This window comes from Gallinula chloropus (genome assembly GCF_964237585.1).
Source record: "Gallinula chloropus genome assembly, chromosome: 3".
NCBI classification, from domain to species: domain Eukaryota; kingdom Metazoa; phylum Chordata; class Aves; order Gruiformes; family Rallidae; genus Gallinula; species Gallinula chloropus.
This window is the reverse complement of record NC_140087.1, coordinates 99,088,511-99,112,665: the sequence shown is the minus strand read 5'-3', so window position 1 is coordinate 99,112,665 and position 24,155 is coordinate 99,088,511. Positions and strand designations below refer to the sequence as shown.

At 35.1% G+C, this 24,155-nt stretch overlaps 1 protein-coding gene across 1 annotated transcript in view; it reads right to left on the bottom strand.

Annotated features, from left to right (window-relative positions):
• CSMD1 (CUB and Sushi multiple domains 1) overlaps positions 1-24,155 on the bottom strand; it is a gene marked incomplete at both ends in the record, with an annotated part of 1,089,811 nt that overhangs the window by 841,119 nt on the left and 224,537 nt on the right. Inside the window, one exon of the mRNA XM_084261313.1 lies at positions 22,728-22,944. Coding sequence (XP_084117439.1) covers positions 22,728-22,944 — 217 coding nt within the window. The remainder of the gene's footprint in view (positions 1-22,727; positions 22,945-24,155) is intronic.

The following is a 24,155-nucleotide window of genomic DNA, read 5'->3' as shown; positions in this document are numbered from 1 at the left end:
AGCGCCTGCGAGACCTGCACTATAGGCAGCTACCTACTTTGCTTCTCTTGAAAACTGATCCTGTGGAGTTTAAGAGAAAGCCAGACACTTTAACTCTGTCTACAAAGTGTTTGGGCCAAAGAATTTTGACAGCAGGTGAGATTACCCAGGTCACAAATGAATTCTGATTACTGTAACTGTGACATTTCTGTGAGCTATATAGCGAACAGTATTACTAAATACCATATTCATTACTCATTAACTGAGTTGAAAATGCATTCATCAACTCAGTCTAATATACAAAATGAGTCATAACAATTAGAAATTAACTGCAATGCAATGAACGCTATCTCTGAATCAATGCTGTATTGTCTGTGCTGGATTTTCTCTCTTCTTTGCACTCATCATCAAAACAAAAACACTTCTCCATCTCTATTCATTGATTCTGGATCAGTGCTGCAGACTGCAACCATTTGCAAAGCAGTCAGTTCACAGACACAGACAGCAAAAGGAATAGCATCTTCCTTAATGCAGCTTCATATTAGTAAATTTCAGTGCAGGCATCACCACATGGGCTTCTTAAAAACTGGGCAGCCGCATTATCATCAGTGGGAATTCTGGACAGAGATTAATGAAGAATACAATTTCCATAAAGAATCAAATGAACAGTATGACTGAGTGTTTATTGAGAAAATTACCAATTTTCTAAAGTTCTACAGTTGGAGTATGAAAACTTTTTATAGTGGAGGAGTATTTCACTTTGGTTTAAATGGAGTTTGGAAGTAAAAATCTTCCCATTACCTTCTAAACCACTCTCTAACTTGAGTGCAAACTGGCAGCATGAAGGACAGACAAAAAGAGCCAAGCCACAAAACCCTTCAACTGGACACAGTCACCTCTTTTTCAGGTTTGGCTCTAGGCGCAGACAATGCCTCGGCTAAGAGATTCATGCATGGCAAAATGGTGCCTTTGCTGCTACCACCCAGAAGCTCCCCGTCATTACTGGGTATGACAAAATGGCAAACCACTTCTAGTGCTGACATCATCCTTGTGAGAAATCTTCATCCACACAGTCAGTGCCTCCCAGTGGAGCACTGCACAAAGTGGAAGCAAGTTCATGGGAATTAAACAAGCATCAGACTTTCCTGGTAGGTTTATCTGGGGATGCAAGGCTTTGGATACTTTCCAGCACATATGGATGAGGCATCTTCTCTGGCTCACATGGCAGAAAAGGAAGCTGCTACACAGCTCTGTCCAATACCATAAATCAGCTCTCACAGCTTCTACTAAACCTCAAGATAAATGCATAAATCACATAAATTTTATTTTGGGAAAGAGCAAGATTACGAATAGGCAGTGATCTAACATAGCTTCCCACACTGGAAACCTAAACTCATGAGCCGAGTGCTAATTTTAGTGTCATAAATTCTTTAGAGATCTGTATAATTTTCGAGTTTCTTTTCTTTGTGGAAAAAGGTACTTGTAAAAACGACGGGTTTGTGTAGGCTTTTTTTACTTCAGCTGTAAAAGAACTGAAATTGTGACAAAACCCAAAAAACTATTGGAACTAGGTAATATAGAAACTCATTAATGTCCTCTTAGATAACTTTTTGATGGAACAAATATATACCTTCTGAGCTATCAGAAAAAGGTGTTCTTTGTTTTCTTCTTTCACCCTGTTAATAAGCAATCAAATCAAATTTTTATCTAAGAATGGAAAATTCAATTCAAGCCAGAACCTATCTTGGCTTCTGCAGGAGAATTCAGTAGTGACAGATGACACACTATGTGGAACCCTTAGTAATCAGTAGTGCTGGCTCATATTTCAGAAATCTCAAGAAAGGAAACTGTTAACATGCCTCTTTATTGCAACACCTGTACACTCAGCTCACTCTCAAGTGCACTTATAAGGAAGAAAATTACATCTTCTTCTAATAGGTTCAATATATTTGGTTGAGTTGCTCTTCACTAAAACATAGCTCTGTGTCCTTCATTACAGAAACATTTGACATGAAAAAAGCATTCTGAAAGCTTTAGATGTGGATAACCAAAGTGCAGAGAACTTGGGCATGGAACTGCTTAAATATTTTCTGCAGTTTTAGATTAAGTAATTTTAAAGGTACATAAAATCTCCTACTCAGGATCCCACACTGCTTAAAACAGTAGATTTGAAGATTAAATTTATGTTTCAAGCTACTGTTCTTTCCGTCAGTGTTCATTTTGGTGAGATTCATCTCACCTAACTTCAGCTGTTTAAATCAGATATCTAATTAAAGCTTGCAACTGAAATTTCCTCTTTAATCATTGCAGTTAGGCAATTTCAGAGAGCTCTTTCTCCTATATGAAATGTACACAGTTAAAGTGAGATGAATCCATATTGCTCTGTTGCAGAGTAACCTAAGGATAGCTAAATACTTACTATTTAATCATACAAATTTAGTAAGTATGATACTATAATCCCAAAGTTTCCAACAGACACGAAAGAGCTTTAAAGTAGAAGATAGAATTGAAAGCTGGTCTCATTCTCTGTCAAAATCCACTATCATGTCCAGAAGTTCCAATGGTATTTACAACTCATCTCAAGGTATACATGAATCCACTGAAAAGCACCCCAAATCTGCACATAAAGAAGAATTATGTCTGAAGAAATTGGAAGTCTACAATTTTCAAAAACATCTCTTCTCGATAAATTTTATGTTCTCATAAAACAGGATACATTGATCTTTTATATCAAACTTATTACTTATAAATCTCACCAATTATATTATGGGTTATGGCACTGATATCTTTAAATAGGCTTCTTTATCATTAAGCTTACGTGGAAAAATTCTACTCCAGGATAGATACTCCTGGATCATTTCCAGGTTGGCTCTTCAGAGTTGTAAAGACTGATGTATTTTAAAAAATATTTTTGGTTTTAAAAACCAATGATTATTTTTTGTTCCATAAACTTCCTCTCTCTATGTATCTATAGATTTCTATATATTTTGGTATGCATCTATGTCTTTCAGTTCTCTAAGGTATTTTACAAGAAGTAAATTGATGCTTTGAATCCCAAAACCATCTTGAGAAAGTATGGGTTTTTTCATATCAAAAAAGAAAGTTTTGTGATACCTGTCAAATCATACAAGATTTTAGAGAAGGAATCAGAAATAAAACTCATTCTTAGTTTCTGTCTTTAGATGTTCCTGTCTTTTCTGCCATTTTTTCCTCTTCAAATTTGTCTCCCAAAGTCCAGTGAGCCACAAATAGACTAATACATTGATGGTATTTCTTCTAGGTTTCCACAGTTGATGTGGGAGGGAAGACTGCCAGATGGCAATTCTATAAAACTAATGATAACTACAATTGACAATAACAAATTTATTTAATATCTTAGAATGAAGAATGGTTGCAGAAGTTCAATAGAAATGTAAATGGAAAAAAACCCAAAACACCACATAAACACACCTGAAGTACAATACAGAAGAATGCTGAGGTACACACGTCTCTTCTCAGCTATTTTTTGTCTGTGTGGTGATGTTTTATTGAAGTTAATGATGTCAGGAAATACTGATATACAAAGCAGAAAAGTGGGCTTGTAAAAAATATTATATCTTTCAGGAAAAGAAACTATTATCAGACATGAAAGATACCAGTCGAGCTTAACTTCAGTGTGGTCAAAAAATGAAAAGGGACATTAAGTTTGTGAAACACTGCAAACCTTACATCAATGAGGTCTGATAATCTCTTCTTATTACTAATAAGGAAAACCAAAGCTTTGGGGATCTACCTGTTTTAAAGAAGTAGATTTTAGCATTTACTTTAAAGTAGCTTTTGTTTATACTTCAAAGATTTTAAGCAAAACCAAAGGCTGAGGAAAGAAAGTGGTTCTTTTACTTCTCTTTCCACATATGAAGAGAGTGGAGAACAAAAGTTTTCATGTTATATATCAGAAAATGAGAATGTAAAGATGGTTAGCAATTCATATCTGTTCAAAGCACTTCACAGTGATGGATCTGGGACTTCTGAGAGAACTCAGACAGGTACCTCCACAAAAAAGAATAATTATTAGGAGCCAGGGCCTAAAGGTAATGGAGACAGTCTATCATTATTTACTGTCAGGTACAGCTTAAATGTTCCCCCTTTTACTATGGTGACACTATTCAGTTTCGAAGTAGTCTACTTGTCATGTTTTATGTGACCATGTTGTTTATAATTAATGTTAACTTTTCAGAAATGTATTGAGTTGATAGAAACTTGCACCATAATGAAATTAAATATAAAAAAGAAAGGTTGTTAAAATGGCAATTTAAGACATTTTTGTTAAGTATATGATCTGCATCTTTCAGCAGGGCAAATCAATTATCACTTACATTTTTGAGCAAGACCAGTGGAATTGTTTGTGTAAAACCAACTGAAATAAACCTGCAAAAGAAGTGAATGTACTTCTGGTCTATATGGAAATCTAAATTCTTCAATTAGATAAAAATTCCCGAAGAAATGAAAATGCAAAAGAATTTTCTTTTTCAATCTGCATGAAAATGAAAATTTTTTTTCTGCACTGAAGTAGCCTATCAGGTAAGAAGATCAATTAATCTTTTACTTGATTTCCCACCCCATTACAGTATGTAAGAAGGGAAGCTGGCATAGAACAGATTTCCTTTGTAAAAAGAGTTCCAATGGAATCAAGAATCTGTTTGTCAGATAATTTCTGATACTTCTACTCCTTATCCTGATGCCCCTTTCTCCAAATTCATGAAAATGCTAAACATGAAAACTGGTATTACTGAAGATGGAGGATATGGATTACCATATGATTGAATCAACTAGAATGCTGCTGATATCTCTAATTTAGACCTACCACATGACATGTACTCCTTACATGTGTAACTGGCATTCTGCTCAGTCCATTATACATTTGTTTAAGTATTCAAACAAAAGAATCACAAAGGGGGTTTTGCCAGTGTATAGAATTACACAGGTTGGTTAGACGCATCAGTGTGTTGGTACAAAGCAGTGTGGCAAAGCATTCACATGGGAACTGAGAGCAAAGGAGGACCAGGACCACTTTTTGTAGTGTAAGCATAGAGTTATATCAGCTGAACCATACTATGAAGCTATATGCTGATAAATGTTAATGCACAATAAAATTAAGCACACCGCCTATTCTTCACTGATTTATCACTCTTACTATAAAGCAAATGTTAGATACTCTCTTTTTCCAAGTAGAAGAAGTTCCCTTGCCTAAGGGTACTCTGTGGTTACACCTATGAAGGTATTTTGCAGACAGCTAAGAGCTGTAGTCTGCCCACACTCTGAACCCGCAGGAAGCTTTGTAGTTACACACAGTGCCATGCTGAGCACAACCTAATTGCCCTTGCTGACAAGCCGTGTAGAGCAGATTGAACTCTACTCATCACATGGGGATGTGATGCTGCCAGTGCTGAATGTAGGCAGATTGAGCTAATACCTTCTATCTCCTGTGAGCAAACCAAGCGTTCTTACCTATCTAGTTAGTACAAGTTACTGAATGCTCTAAATTCACACTGTGATTTACCAAACCTTAATTTCTCTGGGTGGATGAGCTCACTACAATCAATCTCTATTTCTCTTGTGTTCTGCTTTGTGGTGGTCAAGGGAGATGGATTGAATCAGTAAAGTCTGAAATTTGCCCCATGTAAGAGGAAGCCAAATGTAAATAAGATAAATAAATGCTTACTATGTACTCTGGGCTTTAGTTAAACTTGAAAAGCAATTTACGTATAAGAATAAAAGAACACAATTATAGTAGAAAGACCAACGAGCAGAGGAATGAAATAATATTCAAAATTAAGGTAAAACAGGAGAAAAAGGGAAAGGGGGATTTGTTTTATTTCACAAATACACTTTCTTTTCCTGCCTCTTGGCAGGAAATTTGACTCTTTAAATGCAATTTACTTCATTATTTATCTTACATGAAAATTTCACTAGAAACAAGTAGATAAGGATGTAAACTGTCTTGTTTTCTGCCTCATCTAGGGAAATGATCAGCCAGTGCAGTCATTGTGGAAAAGTTTGTCAATCTAGTTGTCCTGCTTGTGTTTTTACTTGCTGCCAAGCAGTCAAGGACTTTCCAGCTTCTCATCAAGAAGGTGGGAGGCACCCAGGTAGCTGCAAAGGCACACAGCCAGAACAGGTGACCCAAACTGGTGAAGGGGGTATTTCATAGCGTATGACATCATGTTCTGTATATAAGATGGGATTGACCAGGAGGTGGAGCAGCTCAGAATCTAAGCATTGACTTCAGCTGGTGAGAAATTGTGCTGTTCATCACTTCTTTTGTATATTCTATTGCTATTATTATTATAATCTTCACTGTCATAACTATCATTACTACCTTACTTATCTATCCTATTTTAACTGTCTTTATCTAAACCTATGAATCTTTTTTTTAATTCCTTTTCAATACTCTCCCACACCCCACTGGGACAAGTGAGCAAATGGCTGTGCGGTTGTTCAAGCTGCCAGCCAGGTTAAATCACACCACCAATTAAAGATACATCTATTGGTATAGTTATGCAATTCACAAAACCTTTGTAGTAACTCTGTTACCCTGTTTGTGCCCCCAGTGGGTTTATCCATTTCAGGTTAGAGGCAAACATCTCAAACTTTTACTGATTTTTGATGAGTTGAAAGAATCAGATGCTAACTTTCAGGAAAAAAAAACCCTCCATGAATTGATACTTAAGTTTCACTGCAGAGGAAAGCAACTTGAATCTCAAAATCTGAATACTTATGGATCCTGCTTATTAAATTCCTCCAAGAGAACTAAACACACAACTCCCAGGAGTGTATCTGTCCACTTGGGTTATTTCTTGTGCTGTTCTATGTGAGCGAAGTTGCTTCCCTCAGTCAATAGTCTAAAGCAGACTAATCAATTTGGTTTGGTAATCAGTAAGTCTTGAATAATAAAATTGTTGTAAAAGCAGTGTTACCCATTTTGATGGAGAATTTGAAAGGGTTTTGTAACAGGTGATTAGTAGTGATCAGGTAAATCAAGGAAGGCTAGGAGTTCACTGATGTTTTGCTGTAGACGTTTTCTCTTTATTCCTGCCTTATCCTTTGGCCTGCCTGTCCCCTAACTGCAATGAAAGAATGCCAGGAGACATTTTGATCTGCAATAAGAATAAATCTTACTTTTCTCCTAACTGACACAAAGTCCACATAGAAAATACCAAACAACGTTTATTTCTCTGAGAAGGTTTTTGGGTTTGGGCTGTTGAATTCTTATTGTATTTGGGGGAAGGGGGAAAGTGAGCATTTTGCTTTCTCTAAGGATCTATCGACAAAAATTTTTAAACAAGAATGTTACAGTTTTAACCACCATGGATAGCAGAAATCTGACTTATTACACTACCTTTTCTGTTGAACTCATTTCAGTCTTTAAAAGCTAATTCCTGAATGCAATGTGTTTATTTCACAAGACTGAAAACCTTGGTGGCATTGCACCATAGGCTTCACATGCAATTGTTTCATACCCAGTCCTATGCTTGCTCACAGCAGCTGATTTGAGAGCTTCTAAGTAAGTTTCCCTCAAAACCTTTTCAAAGAAATTCTTATTGTCTTCAATTGTATCAGTTGACTTTGCAGTTATGCTCTGAAATTGGCTCTGAAATTCACTCCAGCAGAAACTTGATGTCATTAACAAAAACATAGGGGTTTTTACCTTCTGGGATTACAGAAAACATACAGCCAGCCCCAAGAGAGTGGGGCTACGTCCAGCACGTCTGAGGGCTCATTCTGCCTCACAGCATCTCTATTTCTGATCAGCTGTCTTAGTTTAGACAGAAGAAGCACAAACAGCTGAGGTAGTTGTGGTGGGGGAAAGGAGAAATACGAGATCCAAATACTTTGAATTTTGCTACTGGCCTCAGAAAATGTGAGAGAAGCTTTGGTTCTTCTAGGACAGATTACAGCAGGACCGAGCAATGTTTCCCTGACTCACTGAGGCAATAGGAAGATATTTTCCAGTGACAATTTTCTCTTCATCAGGCTACACACAAGTATGAATTGTAGTCTGCCCTAACTCCTCTGTCTCCTGTGTTTGTTTGCTGCGAGGTAATACACTTACTGCTCTATATCCACTTTATTTCCTCCATTTAAAGATCCAAGAGGTGTTACGTCAAAAGCATGTCATTTATTACCCATAAACGTCACTTTAGTGTTAGTACATCTGCCTTCATTTAGTCAGTCTTCACAGTTATAAGACTCTATTAAGTACATACTAGACTGCCTGACTGCAGAGCTGTGGAAGCTCTACACATGGTGGCAGCTTGCTTCCCTTGGATTATAATCCCAAGGCCCTGAAAACCTTTAAGCATAAATAAAGCTAAAAGATACTCAGAAAATACAGATTTACAGACTTGCATATGGAAAAGAGTTTTCTGAAAACAGGAAAGGAGTATGAACACTCTGAAAACAGGATCTCAGAGCACTTTTGCTTCATCCTATAGATATGGAAATCCTGATACAGGAAGATTAAAATTAATTTACTTGCCTGTTCAAAAATATTTTACACTTCTACAGTTTCCACTTAAAGACCCCTGACAATCTGATAGCCTTAAAGTATTTAGCAAGAGAACACCTATTCATGATGACACCATTTTTCACAAACAATAAAACAGACGATAAGTGGTGTTTGAGAAAGTTGAAAAATCTCTTAAAAGTCTCCTGCTTCTAAAAGCTGGCTATCTGACTAAGGTTTTTACTTGAACTCAATGACACTAAATTTATGATAGCATGAATGAAATTTCCATTCTTGGAAGCCAACAATGAGTTAAACTGAGTTAAAATAACCCCAATCAAGAATATTTCAGGCAACCTAGATTTTGATTTCTAATACATGTGTCTTTTTAGGTGCATTCATTAAGTTACGTAGTATACCCTGTGTCATGTAATGGACTTAATCTCTTCACGTGATTGTTTTTTTTTTTTCCTCAAATTAAATACAGTTTTATGAACTACTGCAATGCTTGACTAATTAAGAGGTTTCAAATATAAAATTTGAAAAAGGTAATAGAATAACAAGTGAAGTCCTTTTAGTTCAATTCTGCAATAAATAAAGTTTATTAAATCTTCATTTCAATCAATACACCATGTTAATACAGCCAGTAAGGAATATTAAAGCAAGCTAAGATGTTTTATTAGATTCATCTTTATAGCTGTCCACTTGAAAAATCAAGCATAAGGTCATTATGTAAATTTCTTACCATAATTAAACCTCAAATTGTATATTCAATAACTCAAATTCTGTCTGCTTGTATCAATATTGTACCAGTATACATCATAATTCACTTCCACAACGTGGTGTCAAATGCCTCTAGTCATATTAAATATGCAAAATAAGCAAAATAAGCAATTTTAAAGTCATATGTTGATTACTGAAATTCCATTGCCATGAAACAAGATAGATAGCTTTAGCTAAAGACTTAGCTAAGCATATTCATCCTTATTTTTAGGTAGAGTCTTCCTACACATGAACAACATCTCTGAGCATAGGAAATTAAAGCTTATAGGCAAGAATGTGTTAACACATTCCTCTTGAGAAGATATTATCAGTTCTATCTTGTGCTTATAAGCTTGCAAAGATTTATTCAGACTGTGCAGGAAAAAATCCTCTCCCCATCAGTGACAAGACAGAGGATTTGAAACACAGACAAAGAGAAAATAGTGGAACAGTACTAATAACTAGAGAATGTATAGTATTAAAATAGCTTTTCCTTTTTGTGCTCTATATCTTGAAATGCTAAAGTTGACAAGCTTTCCTTTTGGCAAAGCCTTCATGAAAAGAATGAGAGAACCTATGATTAATGGTTGCAGCAACAAAAAATAAATGAGGACAAGACTATACTGTGAAAGCAAGCTTGAGCAGTTAGCAAAAAGCTGCCAAATATGCTGAATAGCTTTGAAAACTGGCTTTTATAAAAACAAATCACTGTGCTCCTTATTATAATGTTAGAAATTAGTGCTTTATTTTAAAATATAAAATATATAATTCAATAATTGCACTAATTGTTTATTTACTTAAATCCATAGGAACTGCACATCTTCTTTCTAGTTTCTTTGGCATTGTATATTTTTTGTGATCTGTAGTATAATGTAGTCCTACAACAACTACAACATACTGTTCTGTTCCTCTGCTCTTTCTCACCTTAGGAGTTGGAAAAGTGCAGCATTTGAAAGTCCGGATTTCAGAACAAGCATTTTAAGGAGGATACAGAGTCCCTGGACATTGTTGTCCATTTTCCTTTTTGAATCCTTCTATTACAATTATTTAGTATAGAAAAAGTCTTCTTTAAATGTTTTGTATATTTTAAAGTAGAACTTCCCTAAACTTCAAACATATACTCATGTTAGTTAATTAACTGTCCCTTTCCTATGTGTTTTGTGCTTTTGCATTTCCTCCCAACTGCCATAACTGGAATAATGTTCAAAGACAGATTCTGGAAGCCTAGTTCCTGAATTATTCACCTCCACCCCCCGCTAACTGTTTACAAGACAAATCCTGTGTGTCTATGGAGTTTGATTGCTTTTTGGTTGTTGAATCCTAGGCTTCTTGAAATTAAAGAAAAAGCATAGTTGTCTACAATTTTCACACACCTAGTTTGTGTCTGCTCAAATCTTTCATTTTTTCTCCAGGTCCACATCTCAGTTGCTGACTCACAGTACTCATGTTTAAAAGATGCTCTCTCTAAACAAAAAAATGACAAATCAATATAACTGCATGAGGCAAGTTTTATTTTGGCAGATGTGGGAAGATGACAAGTGGGAAATCTCAAATTATTCTAGGAAAAAAAAGGATATGTAAAATATAGAAGGGGCCATATACACCCTAACTTAAGACAAAAGTAGTTTCTTCAGGTAGAAGGAGACAAAAGCATCAAGAAATCTAGGATGGTTTGGGGGTTTTTTAAAGCCTAGACCAGCTGTGAAGCCTCTGGATGATAGGCAGTGACACTATGAGCCACAGTGCTCTTTGGGCCTTTCTGGCTTTAGTCACTGCTGTGCAGCCACTAGTGCAATCCAAACTGGAGCTGGGAATATTTCCTTAAAGCCACAGTTTCTAGTCTTGTTACAGCATCTTACTCATACTTCTTCTACAATGGCACTGAATATCCACTGTCTTAGTCTTTATTAATAAGATGCTTAACTGATATAAAATTTAAAATTCAATTTGCTAGACAATTAGATGAATTTGTTTCTGTTCACAGATGTCAATATCTGCACTGCTAGGTCACTGTGCACTGAGTGTGGCGATCAACCACCTTCAGTAAGGAATTCATATACAAATTTGCCATGTGTGAGCCTAAAATTGGCCAATCTGATATTAGATACTCACTCACTGCTGGAGTGTAATTTTTTTTTTATTTTATATGTAAATAACTTGCTTTTCTTTCCTCACTAGAGAACGCTGAGTTATTCATGCTAATGTATTCTTTCATATTTTTTTTTTCTTAGTGGCAACCTCTTCCAAACTTGGAATATCTCACAGCAAGTAGAGAGACTAACATCTTTTTCACACAGCATGACACTAGAATATTTGGCTAAAGGCCCTAAAACATTAAAAAGAAGCAAACAAACAAACAAAAACCTTGTTCATGATCCTTGTGTTTACTTGTTATGCTCGATTTGCTCTTTCATGCTTGTAGCACAGAACAGAAATTTTGATAGCTTGGTGTTTTATCTTTATAAGGAAAGGGAACCTTTTCTCAGTTTCATCCATTTTCCAGGATTTCTACAGCAAAAAAAGATGACGCCATGGCTGCAGGATGAGAGGTTTTCTTCTCAGATGCCAGGCAGTGCATCACATTCCGTGTGCTGTGGAACATCTATTGAAGGACTCCACACATTAATTTTTAACCTCCAAACAATAGATTCTTCTTTTACTGTACAAAGAGATGCTAACCTTTTTCAGCGACTGTGTTGGAAATGTCAAGGTTACTTTGCAATTTTTTAAAAACTCTTTATCTGTACTTTTCCTCTTTCAAGAAAAAGCAAATCTAAGAGAAAAACATACATTCTATTATTTTTTATCTTTATTATTTCCTATTATAATTTGTAAATAAAACTATGTGTCACACAAAAGTGATTAGTCCAATGTTTCATATATGCACAGCAGCACCACTATTTGGATTCATAGCTTCCTAGAAAAACATTCTGAAATGAAAGTTAGCAATCTAATTAATTAACTATGCTATTTGTTAACTGATCTCAGCTTTTAAAAGACATGACATATGAACCCAGACATCACATATATGCACTGAAATGATTCTTTCCTAACATTGTGGTTTGGCTAATCTGTATGGTCACTTTACCATTTCCCTTGACATCTTCTAACTTGGCTGCTCGTATTTGTCTCATGTATCTATTATCACACATGAACTGTACTCTAACAAAAACCCAATGGAGTGAATTCCTCAAAGTATTAATGCCTTGGACATTATTTAAAACATATTTTTGTTCATTATCACTGTTTTCCCTAGTCAGCATTCCTGTCATAACAAAAGGAAGAATATTTACCTTTTTAAAATTATTTTCTAATTTATAAATTCTATGATTGTTTACATAAACTTCCCTATAAATCTTCATCGCTCGCTACATGAAGTTATCCTAATTAATTGTTTCAAAAGTATTGCCCCTTCATCATAAAGTAAATATTTTTTCTAATTTCTGTTGTTTGATAATGGATAACCATCTTCCATTTAGTGAAAAAAACTAAGGCAGACTTTCAAAAAATATATACCAATTATTGCATTCATTGTCACAAAATAATTGCTGCTTTAATTTTACAGGAACTTGAATGTATAGACACCCTGTATTTTTAATGTTTAATAAATCTTAATTTATTAAATGCTTAATCATTTTTATTATGGCTAATCTATAAACTATGGGACAATGGGATGTCTATCCTTTTTACCTTACAGAGATGTCCAGGAAAAATTACTACATGGTTCTCTTGGGAATCTTTACCTCATCACCATAGTTGAAGAAAGGATCATGTCTCACTTTCCTTTCTGATAAAAGTTCTGAGGGAAGCTCTCAAAATTATAACCCCAAACTGTTATAATTTTGAAGTACACTAAAGGATAGTATAAATCTGAAATGCCAGTATCTCTTAGATTTTGCTCCTTAACAGGGTATGTGTTCATAAGCCTTGAGACAGAGAGCCTGCATATTAAGTCTCTCTTATCATACAGGAAGCCACCAAACATAGGAACAGTGGTCTCAAATAAAGCTAACCGTTCTCTGTTTCATCTCCATTGAACATATTACGACATACTGGATGTAACATTTAACATCAATATCAGAAGACAAGCTTCTTGCCCTAAGAAGCTCATCTAACTTTGACCACACCGATGGATCTGGAATGAAGAGAGATACAAACAGTCTTGGAAAGGGCATAACTAACTTTTACACAGTTTTCTAATAAAATAAAACTTGATGAAAGCTAGGATGGTGACTCACCTAACTGAAGTAATAATTAATGCGTTACATTCAAAGCAATGCATTTATTGTTAGTCTTCCTAGGTGTTTTTGTGGACATTCCCTCGGAAGTACTTCAAAGTATCTACAGTGTGTAACATTGTACTTTCATTCCAACATACATCTGCCTATTCTGCTCAGGGGCTATGACCCACCACAAATAAGCTAATTATTGCACTGTAAAAAAAAAATGTGTTTGTGATTGTGTATTTTTTAGCATGAAGATAAATATATATATTAAATACAGTATAAATATTAGAAGTTAGATAAACTGGACATAGAACCCTGCTTAAGAATATATGAAAAAGCTCATTCTCACCTGTTCTGATATAGTGACCAGCATATCAGTCAAAAACAGTCCTTCGCAATGATTAAGGAGAATGTAGTGTGAGGAAGTAGGAAGAAGAAAAAGCAGCTTCTCATATGCTTAGAACTGTTTACCAGATTTCCTTGGTATGTACAGTCTAAGTTAGAGACCAATAAAATGGCATTCCTTGGATTAAAGGCTGAGATAGGAAGTTTTTCATGGTAGCTTTTACATGTTGCACCTGGTTTTCAAAAATAAGGAGACACAAGAAAAGCATGGGCTGTGCTTATTTCAGCTCCACACCGACAGGAAAAATATCTTTTAGAATTTATTCAGAAGCACATCTTTATCGTCTATGAAAAGAATAAGCATTTCTATGCTATAATTAATCTTAGCCTAAAATTGCTGAGTAACATAAATTATCTAAATTGCTCTAAAATTGCCTGTTACTTTGTACTGACTCTCAGGGAAGCTGAGAGTGATTAGGTAAGATGCTCACTAAGGGTAGACTAAATTAATTGTCTGTTTCTGTGGGAAAAGTAGATCAATACACAGAATGGACTACTGCAACAAATATTCAGTGAGATTTTTGGAATACATGCTTTCCAACATCTTAAGCTCATTTGGTGACTAGCAAGAAGTTTTCACAATGCATTTGTGAAAGGCATTAGACTAGGTCTTTCAACAAGCAACAGTAAGATTGTAACTTCAAGAGCGGACTTGTTCATGTAGAACAATGCAATATATTTTGGGCATAAAGGATTTTTAAATTGAGGAGTTATTGCAGGTATTACACAACACAAAAGTTTCTCTACCTCACAAAAAAACGCAACAGTGGTATTTAAATCCATTTTACCATTACACATCAGGTCTTGCACAGTCTTTCACAAAAAACAAAGACAAATACAACTATACAGTAGTCTATAGGTTGGTGGCCAGGACACCCACTCTGGTTCAAGCCTCCACTTTACCTGAAAAAGGCATAGGAGCAATCAGTCTCACTGACATTCCCAAAGAATCCTTAGTCAATGGAGTATGGCACCAAATTGCTGCTTTTTTTCTGATGCTGTAACTGATTGCTTATTTGGATAAAGTCAAACAGAGTCAAACAAAGTCCAAAAGGACACAGTAAGACTGAGAGAGACATTCCCATCAAGTCCTTCATTCCAATCAGGTAAATCAGGAGATTAAATTTGGATTTTCATACTTAACAAGTAAATTCCCTAACCTACCTGTCACTGGCTATTTTGGTTGTAAGATGATGCATCAAAGTTAAATAAATTGCCAATTTTACACAAAAAAATTTGCTTCCTGTCACTGATAATACATCTGCTCTACTACAGATGGGGATTTTTTAACTACATTTCCCATACTCATATAGTTTGTATCAGAATTAATAGCTCAGCTATATATTCTGCAATGACATAGGCCAAAACCAGTCCTGAGCTACATGACACATATAGTAAGCATGGTGGAGAGACAATTTTGATACTAAATTACAGTCTTTCAGTGCAGGAGTTACATTAGGTATACGTGCCTAAATGCATGGTTTAGCACACCTGCATTTTTTTTAACATGTTCCTTCTGGTATCCCCCACTTTCTTTTCCCTTCCCCCATTATTCATTAGTTCTGACATCCTTATCTCATGTACCCACCAATATTATTCATATTCTGTCCATGAGGCCTCTGAATATGAAAGGTTTTCCTTGTCCAAACAGTAAATAACGTAGCTCAGTTGCAGAGGTGAGGAAAGGGTGACTGAGAAAATCCTACCATCATTCTGTCATTCGAGAATTCAACAAATAAACTCAGTGAAAGCCACAGAAAGTTCTGAAAGTTGCTTTAAAACTTCATGGGGAAAACAAAATAAACTCAACCCTCACTATAATATTTTAAGAGTGGTATAAACAGTTGAAAGTTGTGTTGAAATGTAAACACAGATATATAAACATACATACTTTAAGGCCATTTTTGTGGGCATTATTTAGGAGGCTATGATTTGAGTAATGGAAACTTTAATAGCTGCAAGCATATTTCAAAGAACCCCAGTAAGAAATATTTCAATAAGAAATATTTCTGGATAAGTGGGAGTAAAGTGTCCCCTGTTTTTCATTATTTTAATTATCAATTTAAATCGTGCTTTGCTGTTTTGTGATGCAAGACTCTAAACAAAATCTGCTAAAATTAGTTGTTTGTGGCTATGGGTTTATTTTAAATGTACAGATGGAACTTTCACTGCCATTCAAATCTAACTGTTGAAAATTAAAAGTTTTAAGAACAGTTTTTGTGTTGTTTCTATTGGATTTAACACTGATGTACTTAACAACCAGTCCTGTAACATAATTTCTTCTCTAATTAATGAATTAAGTATCATAGAATCACAGACTGCTTTGGGTTGGAAAGGACCTCAAAAATCATTCAGTTTCAGCCCCACTGCCATGGGCAGGAACACCCTCCACTAGACCAGGTTGCCCAAAGCCCCATCCAACCTGGCCTTGAACACTGACAGGGAGGGGGCAGCCACAGCTTCTTTGGGCAGCTTGTGCCAGGGCCTCACCACGCTCATTTTGAAGACTTTAGATACTAGATAATGGATACCCAAGATGTTCTGGATTGTAAAATAACTAATCAAGTCATGCACGGGTGTTTGGCTTAGCATGACCATAAATATGATTCTTTCAAGTCGAATAAGTAATGATCTGTAGTATATCCACATGTAGTAACTAATAACAAGGGAGACAGATGTGCATCTCTGATCTGAAATCAAAGATCTACTCTAAAACATTGTAATGTGAAACACTTAGAAGCTATTAATGTAGAATAACCTATCTTGCTGTGGGGTATCTTTAAATACTGAGTAATGTTTCTCTACTTTATTAGAAAGGTGTTTGTATACCAATTTTTTATTATCCCCTCTAATCACCTTTGTTTGTATAGCTATTAAACAGCAAGATTACCTAACACAGAGGCAAAGAAGCAACACCTGCAAATTCCCTGAAGTTTTACTAGGGCTAGTTTCAGATGAAAAAGAAATCTACCTCTACAGAGGACAAAGAAATTGAGCACAACCACATGTTGTGGTGTCATATTCATTTTCTACAGAAACATGTGCTGACTTAAAGAACTACATTATGAAAATTTTAAGCAAGTGATGCAGAATTTTGCAGTATAAAAACATGCATTGCTTTGACCTGCTTTCTCAGGTGGGACTTCAAACAATGCTCCATGTTTTTTGGAAAACATAAGCACTTTATTCTTTTATAGTTGAACAGCATTTACTATCAGCCTAAAACATGTAATTAATATGGCCGATAATTCTTGGTGAAGTAGCTTGTTGTTAGCAAGCAGACTTTATTTGACTTCATATATAATATATTTTTCATAAAATCTCCTCAGTTGTCAGGCTTGCCAACAAAAATAGAAAGATTAAGATTTCAAACTGGAAAGTTAAACATTTTGGGAATAGGTTTTTTGTCTTTTATCCACACGTGAAAAAAAAATTGCCATATATGAGCTTCAACCCACAGGTACTTCACACATATATTATCTTTCCTTCCACTGCATGCTCTTTTTGCTGTGGGCATTTAGCTGGTCAGGTCACAGTTTCCTTTCTTTCCTAAAATAGCTATGTAATATGCAATGAATCACATTTTACCCCTTCAGTATAAATTATTTCTTCTTCCTAATACTTTAATAGGTGAAAAAGCCAACAAAATTCTGATTTAACATAAAAAGGGAAACAATAGTCATTGATAGGCATGTCTCTGGCAGGAACTCAATAAGCCATTTGCATAATCATACAATAATAGTTGTCTTCTTCTTGTAGATGTACAAAATACTAGAATATCCTGCTGAAATTATTCAATAGCCTTATGTCCTCATTTCAGCTGAGATAATTTTCTTTCTAGTAGAAAGTATATTGTGCTGTGTTTTGGATTTAGTAAGGGAATAATGTTGATAACACACTGATGTTTTTAGTTGTTGCTAGGTGGTTGCAGTGTCTACATTAAACCAGGTACTTTTCAGCTTCCTACTTGGAAGCTGCTTCCCGCATTTCCACTGATGAGAAACAGACTGGGCATCAGGGGCAGGGTTTGCCACATGGGGTGAGCAATTGTCATCTACCTTTGTTATCCTATTAAACTGTCTTTATCTCGAGCCAAAAGTTTGGCTTTTTTCAATCTCCTTTCCATGACCTTGTTGAGGGAGGGATGAGCAGGTGGCTGCATGGTCCTCAGTTAAACCACATCTTGTTTTACAAATTTGAATGCTATCTCAGCTTCTGTTACTTTGTGCTGTGTTCTAGGTTAGCTTCACCTGGGAAAAAGGTGGTAACTATACTCATTCCTATACTGTGTTCATAAAATCACCAGCTCACACAGACACACAAATCCTAGACATTGAAATCAAGTTGTAGAAAATTATGTGTAATAAAAAGGTTTAAAAAAGACATACGACATTTTCATGGGGAAAGAAAAAAAAAAACAAGGAACTGTAAACTGCACAAAGCTTGTGCTGCTGCAGTATCAGCAGTTCCATAGGAAAGTCAATCACCATATTGTCTTACTGTTCTCTTGATCCTAGAGACAGAAATAATTTTCTGAAGAAAGAAACAAACAATAAAAACAACAAAAACAAATCAAATTTTAAAACATGCTAAATACATAATGAATCTTGGGTTTGTTAAGATAAAATAATAATATTAATTTAATAGCAAATATGTGCCCTATTAGTTCACTGAACATTTTTCATCTCCATGCTTGGATTATGAAGTGCAGAATAAACATGGTTTATTGTTTGCTGGAGACAGGAAAAAGAACTCTGTGAAGAATTCAAATTGAATTCCTATAATTTCCCTAAGATACAAAAAAGCAGATGGAACATTCTGCTATTTAACATACATTCCATATATTCTTGTCAGAAAATTTCGTAAGTTTTATTTTGTTGCATGCTCTGTTAGCAATGTCCATCAATTGCATTACTGCTCCATTAAAACAACTCATTAGTTTCAACTAATGTGAGTAATAACAAGCACATCTATTACATTATTACCTAGGCTACAGTAATCTACATAATGCTTAGAAGGCCTGAGGAACCATGAAGGCAAGCAGACATTTTAAAATCACTTTCCAAAAAACATATATAACATATATGTATGTCCAAAATAACTGACAGCTGTGTATACACACAACAAAGAATATTTATGTCTGCATATTTTAACCTTCCTATCAGTGCATATAATTTAATTAGCAGTTTTTCTGTGTAAGAAAGAAGACAAAATTGCTTGGAATCCATTTTTAAGAGTTTTTCTGGAATGCCTTAAAGATTGATTATTTGGAAAATATTATTCCAGAGTATATTGCACAGACCTTCCATAACTAATTCTTAAGTAAACTGAGAGTGTGATACTGAAAAAGTAACTTTTACTGCCAGACACTGCAACACAGAGCTTACAGCATTTACCTGTATTTGATGTAGAAAAAAATGTGGAATCTCAGGCTATAAATTGAAATCGCACATGAGAAATCTGAGTTCACCATGTTTGTACCATTTGCATTTCAAGGTCTTAACACCCCACTTACACCCCAGACCACCTCTTCAGTAGCAGTTGTTTTGATACAGACACTTCTATTTACTCAGTCCTGTTAAAGTTTCCCCATACCTCCCTATGAAATCCTTATTCTACAAATAGGAAAATTACACTGTAAAAGGACTTAGACTAAGATAAATGAGCATTTAGATAGGCACCTAGTACAACCAGGCCTGAAATGGCTTTTAAACTCACAAAATGTCTGGTTTGAATTCCCTTGCTCATGAAAGGTAACCGTATCTATCAGCAGTACAAAGGTCAATAGGACAGTATTTTCAGTTCACATCTGTCTATACACTGAGCCTCTTCAGACCTGGCCTGTGTTTTTACTTCCTATGTCCTGTTGATATATTTCTTATTTCTATTTTAAAATGTTACCATTTACTATTCCAACTGATATATACAACAAAGAAAAAAGTCAAAATCAATATTTGCTAGCACCTGAACTATACTGAATGGCTGAATGCAACTCTTAGGGAAACAATCTACAATGAATAAAGCTAAGTGGTAACTTTGTTGTCTCAGTGCACTACACTTCCATCCCTTCTCCAAAATTCATCCATATGAATTCTGCATTCTGATGGTTAACTGTGTGTAACACATGAAAACTCCTTTACAATTTAAAATGTACATAAAAAAAACATTTTACATCTTTTTCCAGCTTAATTAGAATTTGGTTGCATTTTGAATACTTTCCCCATCAACTGATATTGCAATACTTAAGCTTTATGATATGGTGTTTTTTTTCTAATAACATAGAACTCAGACATCTGTTTTGGTTACAATATACAGTAAAATTAATTATCTAACTTTATGTTTGTTTATACAATTAAGACTATAGTACTGTACAAAGCACTATCATTAACAGGTCGCTTTAGGCTTTAAATTTCACTTTTCGTTTTTTACACACATATATCAAATCCTGTTTTGTCTTCTGTGAACTCTACAGTGATAAAAATAAAGCAGCTGTAGCAATCTTTTTAAGGACAATTTTGGACCACGGATCTCAGTAATTATGCAGAATGATAGAATGCTAGTGGGGTTTTATTTAGAAAAACAGGAAGACGTAAAAATAGTTCTTTGTGGTGTCTTATCTTTTGTTTACATTCTTCTTCCTGCTACTACTGTACTTTTCAACCTCCTCATAACATAGGTTACCTACGATTACTACCATGTGCAATTTATCCTTTAAATCTGCATATGGTTTAATAAAGAACTGACTGAAAAAGTTTGTGTATGTCTTACAACTACCTGTTTCTTTTCTTCCTCTACCCAAAAACCTTAAAAAAATTTATTCCCCTCCCATTTAATTTCAATATATTTTATATATATTTCTGGGGGTTTGGGGTTTATAATCAATATGTAGTAAAAGTATCCCAGTGCACATTTAGCATATTAAAAGATCCTTTAGGCAGCACAGTAAACTACTTGAATGTAGTATTCATTTTTATCCAATTTTGCTATAGCAGGTGAAAAACACCATACAAACTAAGGATGACTATTACTTAATTATTATAGTTGGTGAGAGCTATATGGTTACACAGCTATTTTCAAGGAAACCCTCCAGATTTTGCATGATGGCTAAAAAAATATAATTACCAAAAATCTAGAATATTTTTATCTATGGGAAAAAAAGCATACTCTGAAGCAGTTCCAAGATGCTCTCTTGCATTTGCATGCTGTCAGCCAAAAAAACACAAGACTATAATTTTCCAATATCTACTGAGTGAATTGTCTTGAAAAGTGCAATTGTAGAGGGGTACACCTGCGAATGTGCTTTGTGTAACAAAGGGTCTGTCACAGGGTATGAGGCATGTCAATAGAAACCCGTCATTCAAATTCTGCTTTTTTAGCCTCTGCATGCTGCTAAGCCAACAAATGCTTTTTTTTTTCCTTCTAGTACCATTTATGAAGGCAACTAATTGGCAAATAGAAGCAGGGATAAATAAAGTATCTGCTTCACTGTTGGAAGTTGGAAATGAAATTCTTTTACTTAAATCAGTGGCAATTACAATGACTTTAGTGGGATCAAAATCATACTTAGAAATTTCTGTCTTCTATGCCAATCGTAGTGGAACATCAGCTGGTGTTCTTCCTTGAAACAATTTTCTACTAACAGATTAGTGTAAAACAAGGGTGTGTGTTGGCTATTGATAATAAATGCATTTGACTGAAAAAGAAATACTAATCCTTGTATAAATGTGATAAAGGTCAATTAAGTAAATGAACCACATACACTGTGCAACTCAAGCATCAATAACTGTGTATTACTTTAACAGTTTTCAAAACTTTTTGAACTGAGTCAACAATCAATCAGAACATTGTTCTTGTCAAAAATACATGATGATACCAAATAATATGTGGCACAAATTGGAGACATTCCCACATTTGTTTTAGCAGTATAATATAAATCAGCTGCATGTAAAAGAGTAATCAGACAACAGAACTGACAGTGCTGTTTTACAGTGCTCCATAAATCTCACTCCTGAACAGAAATTGACAGAGCAGCACCAATGGCAATGTTTGCTTTCCAGCTCTTCAGTCCAGGGCAGCAAATGACCAAGGAAACCAAGAGACTTATGAAATTAATGCACCAAAATCTGAATTCATTAAAAGATTCATGATCTAAAAGTTTCCATAAAGCCTCTTTGTCCTCAGTGGCATTGGACATATAAGACAGTTTCTGACCTTTAAAGATCCTTAATTGCTTAATAATTGTATTTACAGTTGAATTTCAGTTTTGGCAAGTCAAATAATTACCAGCTCAATTCATATGCAAGGCAGGCAACAGTCACCCAAAGGATTTAATCTGGCAAGACACTCATTAATGAGATTGTGCCTCTCACAAACTGCTGTATCGTCCTGCCTTGGGTGCCACATTTGGTGAGAAACCCTGGGACAATGTTAGCATGAGCAGCATACCACCCTCTGAATCAAATGTTGTAGGCATGGTAGAAAAGTAAAGTGTGATCTCAACAAGAGTTCTTTCAAAAACTGCGGAGAGATGCCTTTAGGAAAGGGTCCCTGGGCCAATCTAGATAGAGATAAATAAAAATAACCTACTGCAATGTGGGATAATACTGTGCTTAGGGCCTTTACCAAAACTTAAGTCAACCTGTGCAAATTTGAAGTGTGACTGATGCTACTGGTACAGAAGCTAGGGCCATAAGGATGGGAAACTTGGACTAATGTCTTTTGATGTGAGATCTTGGAGCACTGTTATGCTCTTGGCTGGGGAAGAACTAAAGAAACACAACATAGTTATAACATATAATGGGAACACATATTCAGGAGAGAGAAAGAGAGGTAAAAAGAGAGAGAGAGTAAAATGAAGAAAGATACCTTACCTCACTTTTAAATTGCCTTGCTGTGGTTGTCCATCATAAATTGACAAAATATCAAAATCTTCCTCAAGGGCAAAAGTATGAAATGACAATTGTATCCTGTTACGTTCTCCTGTGATAATGATCCATGTGCAGTTGGCATAATTTGGATAACCATGAGGAAATCCAGGGCTTTCTATAGTACCATTTGGTCCTTGTACTAAGCCTCCACAGTTCTGACCTGAAATAGAAGAAAAGAAAATGGATATTTTGGTGGTTTTCTCCCCCCTCCCAGTATATATTCTTACATGAGTCACTATAGGTAAAGTTAATTTTATAATACTTTTATAGATCACAAGCAGCAAATAAAATTGCATTTATGCCATTCTTCCCTCTGGATTCAAAAGCCCCATCACAGGAATTTCTGAGACACCTACCATGCTTTTATACAATGAATCATTATTTGAGGTTATTTAGTATTAACAATGTATGACTTATTCATCTAAATGTGAAATTTAAGCATTAGCCTCGATGCCATAAATTCAACAGACTGACAGTTTTAATGTCAGAGAGTGTTCAGAGATTTTTGGTGAATGCCATTTATGAAGACTTTATAGAAATACTGGAGTATTAGAGTTTCTGCTACTCCCAAACATAATTTCAACACAGAGATAAAAAAGTAGACATGCATTTATTATGCATTCTGTTGCAACAAACATTAAGATTTTTATACTTCAAAACCAGTAAAATTTTGGTGGTATAACATTTTTAGTGCCATAAGTATTATGATCAGGGAAGTGTTGTTCCATTTATTTATTTATTTATCGTATTCTTAGAAAATAACACTTAAAGGTTTACTCAGCAGGCATTTGTGCCTAGTTTGTACATTTGTACATCCTACAGACCTTGTGAGGGTATGGGAGCTCATTAACAGGAAGTCCTCAGCAAGAAACCTTGACTTACATTGCACATTCTTGCTAATTTCCTCCCTGATTTTGTTAATGCCATGCACAGTAGTTGTACTGACTCAGGGCTGGAGAGAAGTGTTAATGAAATATTTGAACAGAGAAAAGTTTAAGGACATTCTGTGCACTGTAATGCTTGGAGTATTACATGCATTTTAAGCACTTCAGAACAAGTATAATCCCAGCATTTTATTGTTACACCTAAACCAGAAAAGTATTTCAGACTTCAATTTTATTTTTAATTTTCCCAGCAGCTGAATGTTTCAGAGCAGTTCTGTCAAACGCTTGTGGGAAGTTTCTAAATCTTAATAAAATTGATTTAATAAACGGGATTTGCTGCTAAAACCAAAGAACCAATAAGTAATCGTTTTCTACTAAATTTCAGATATAACACAAACTCAAATGAAAAGATAAAAAGGCTATGATGATTCAGAAAACCTTTAAAGTAAAAATCTTCTCTAATGTATCTACCAATTGATTCACATTA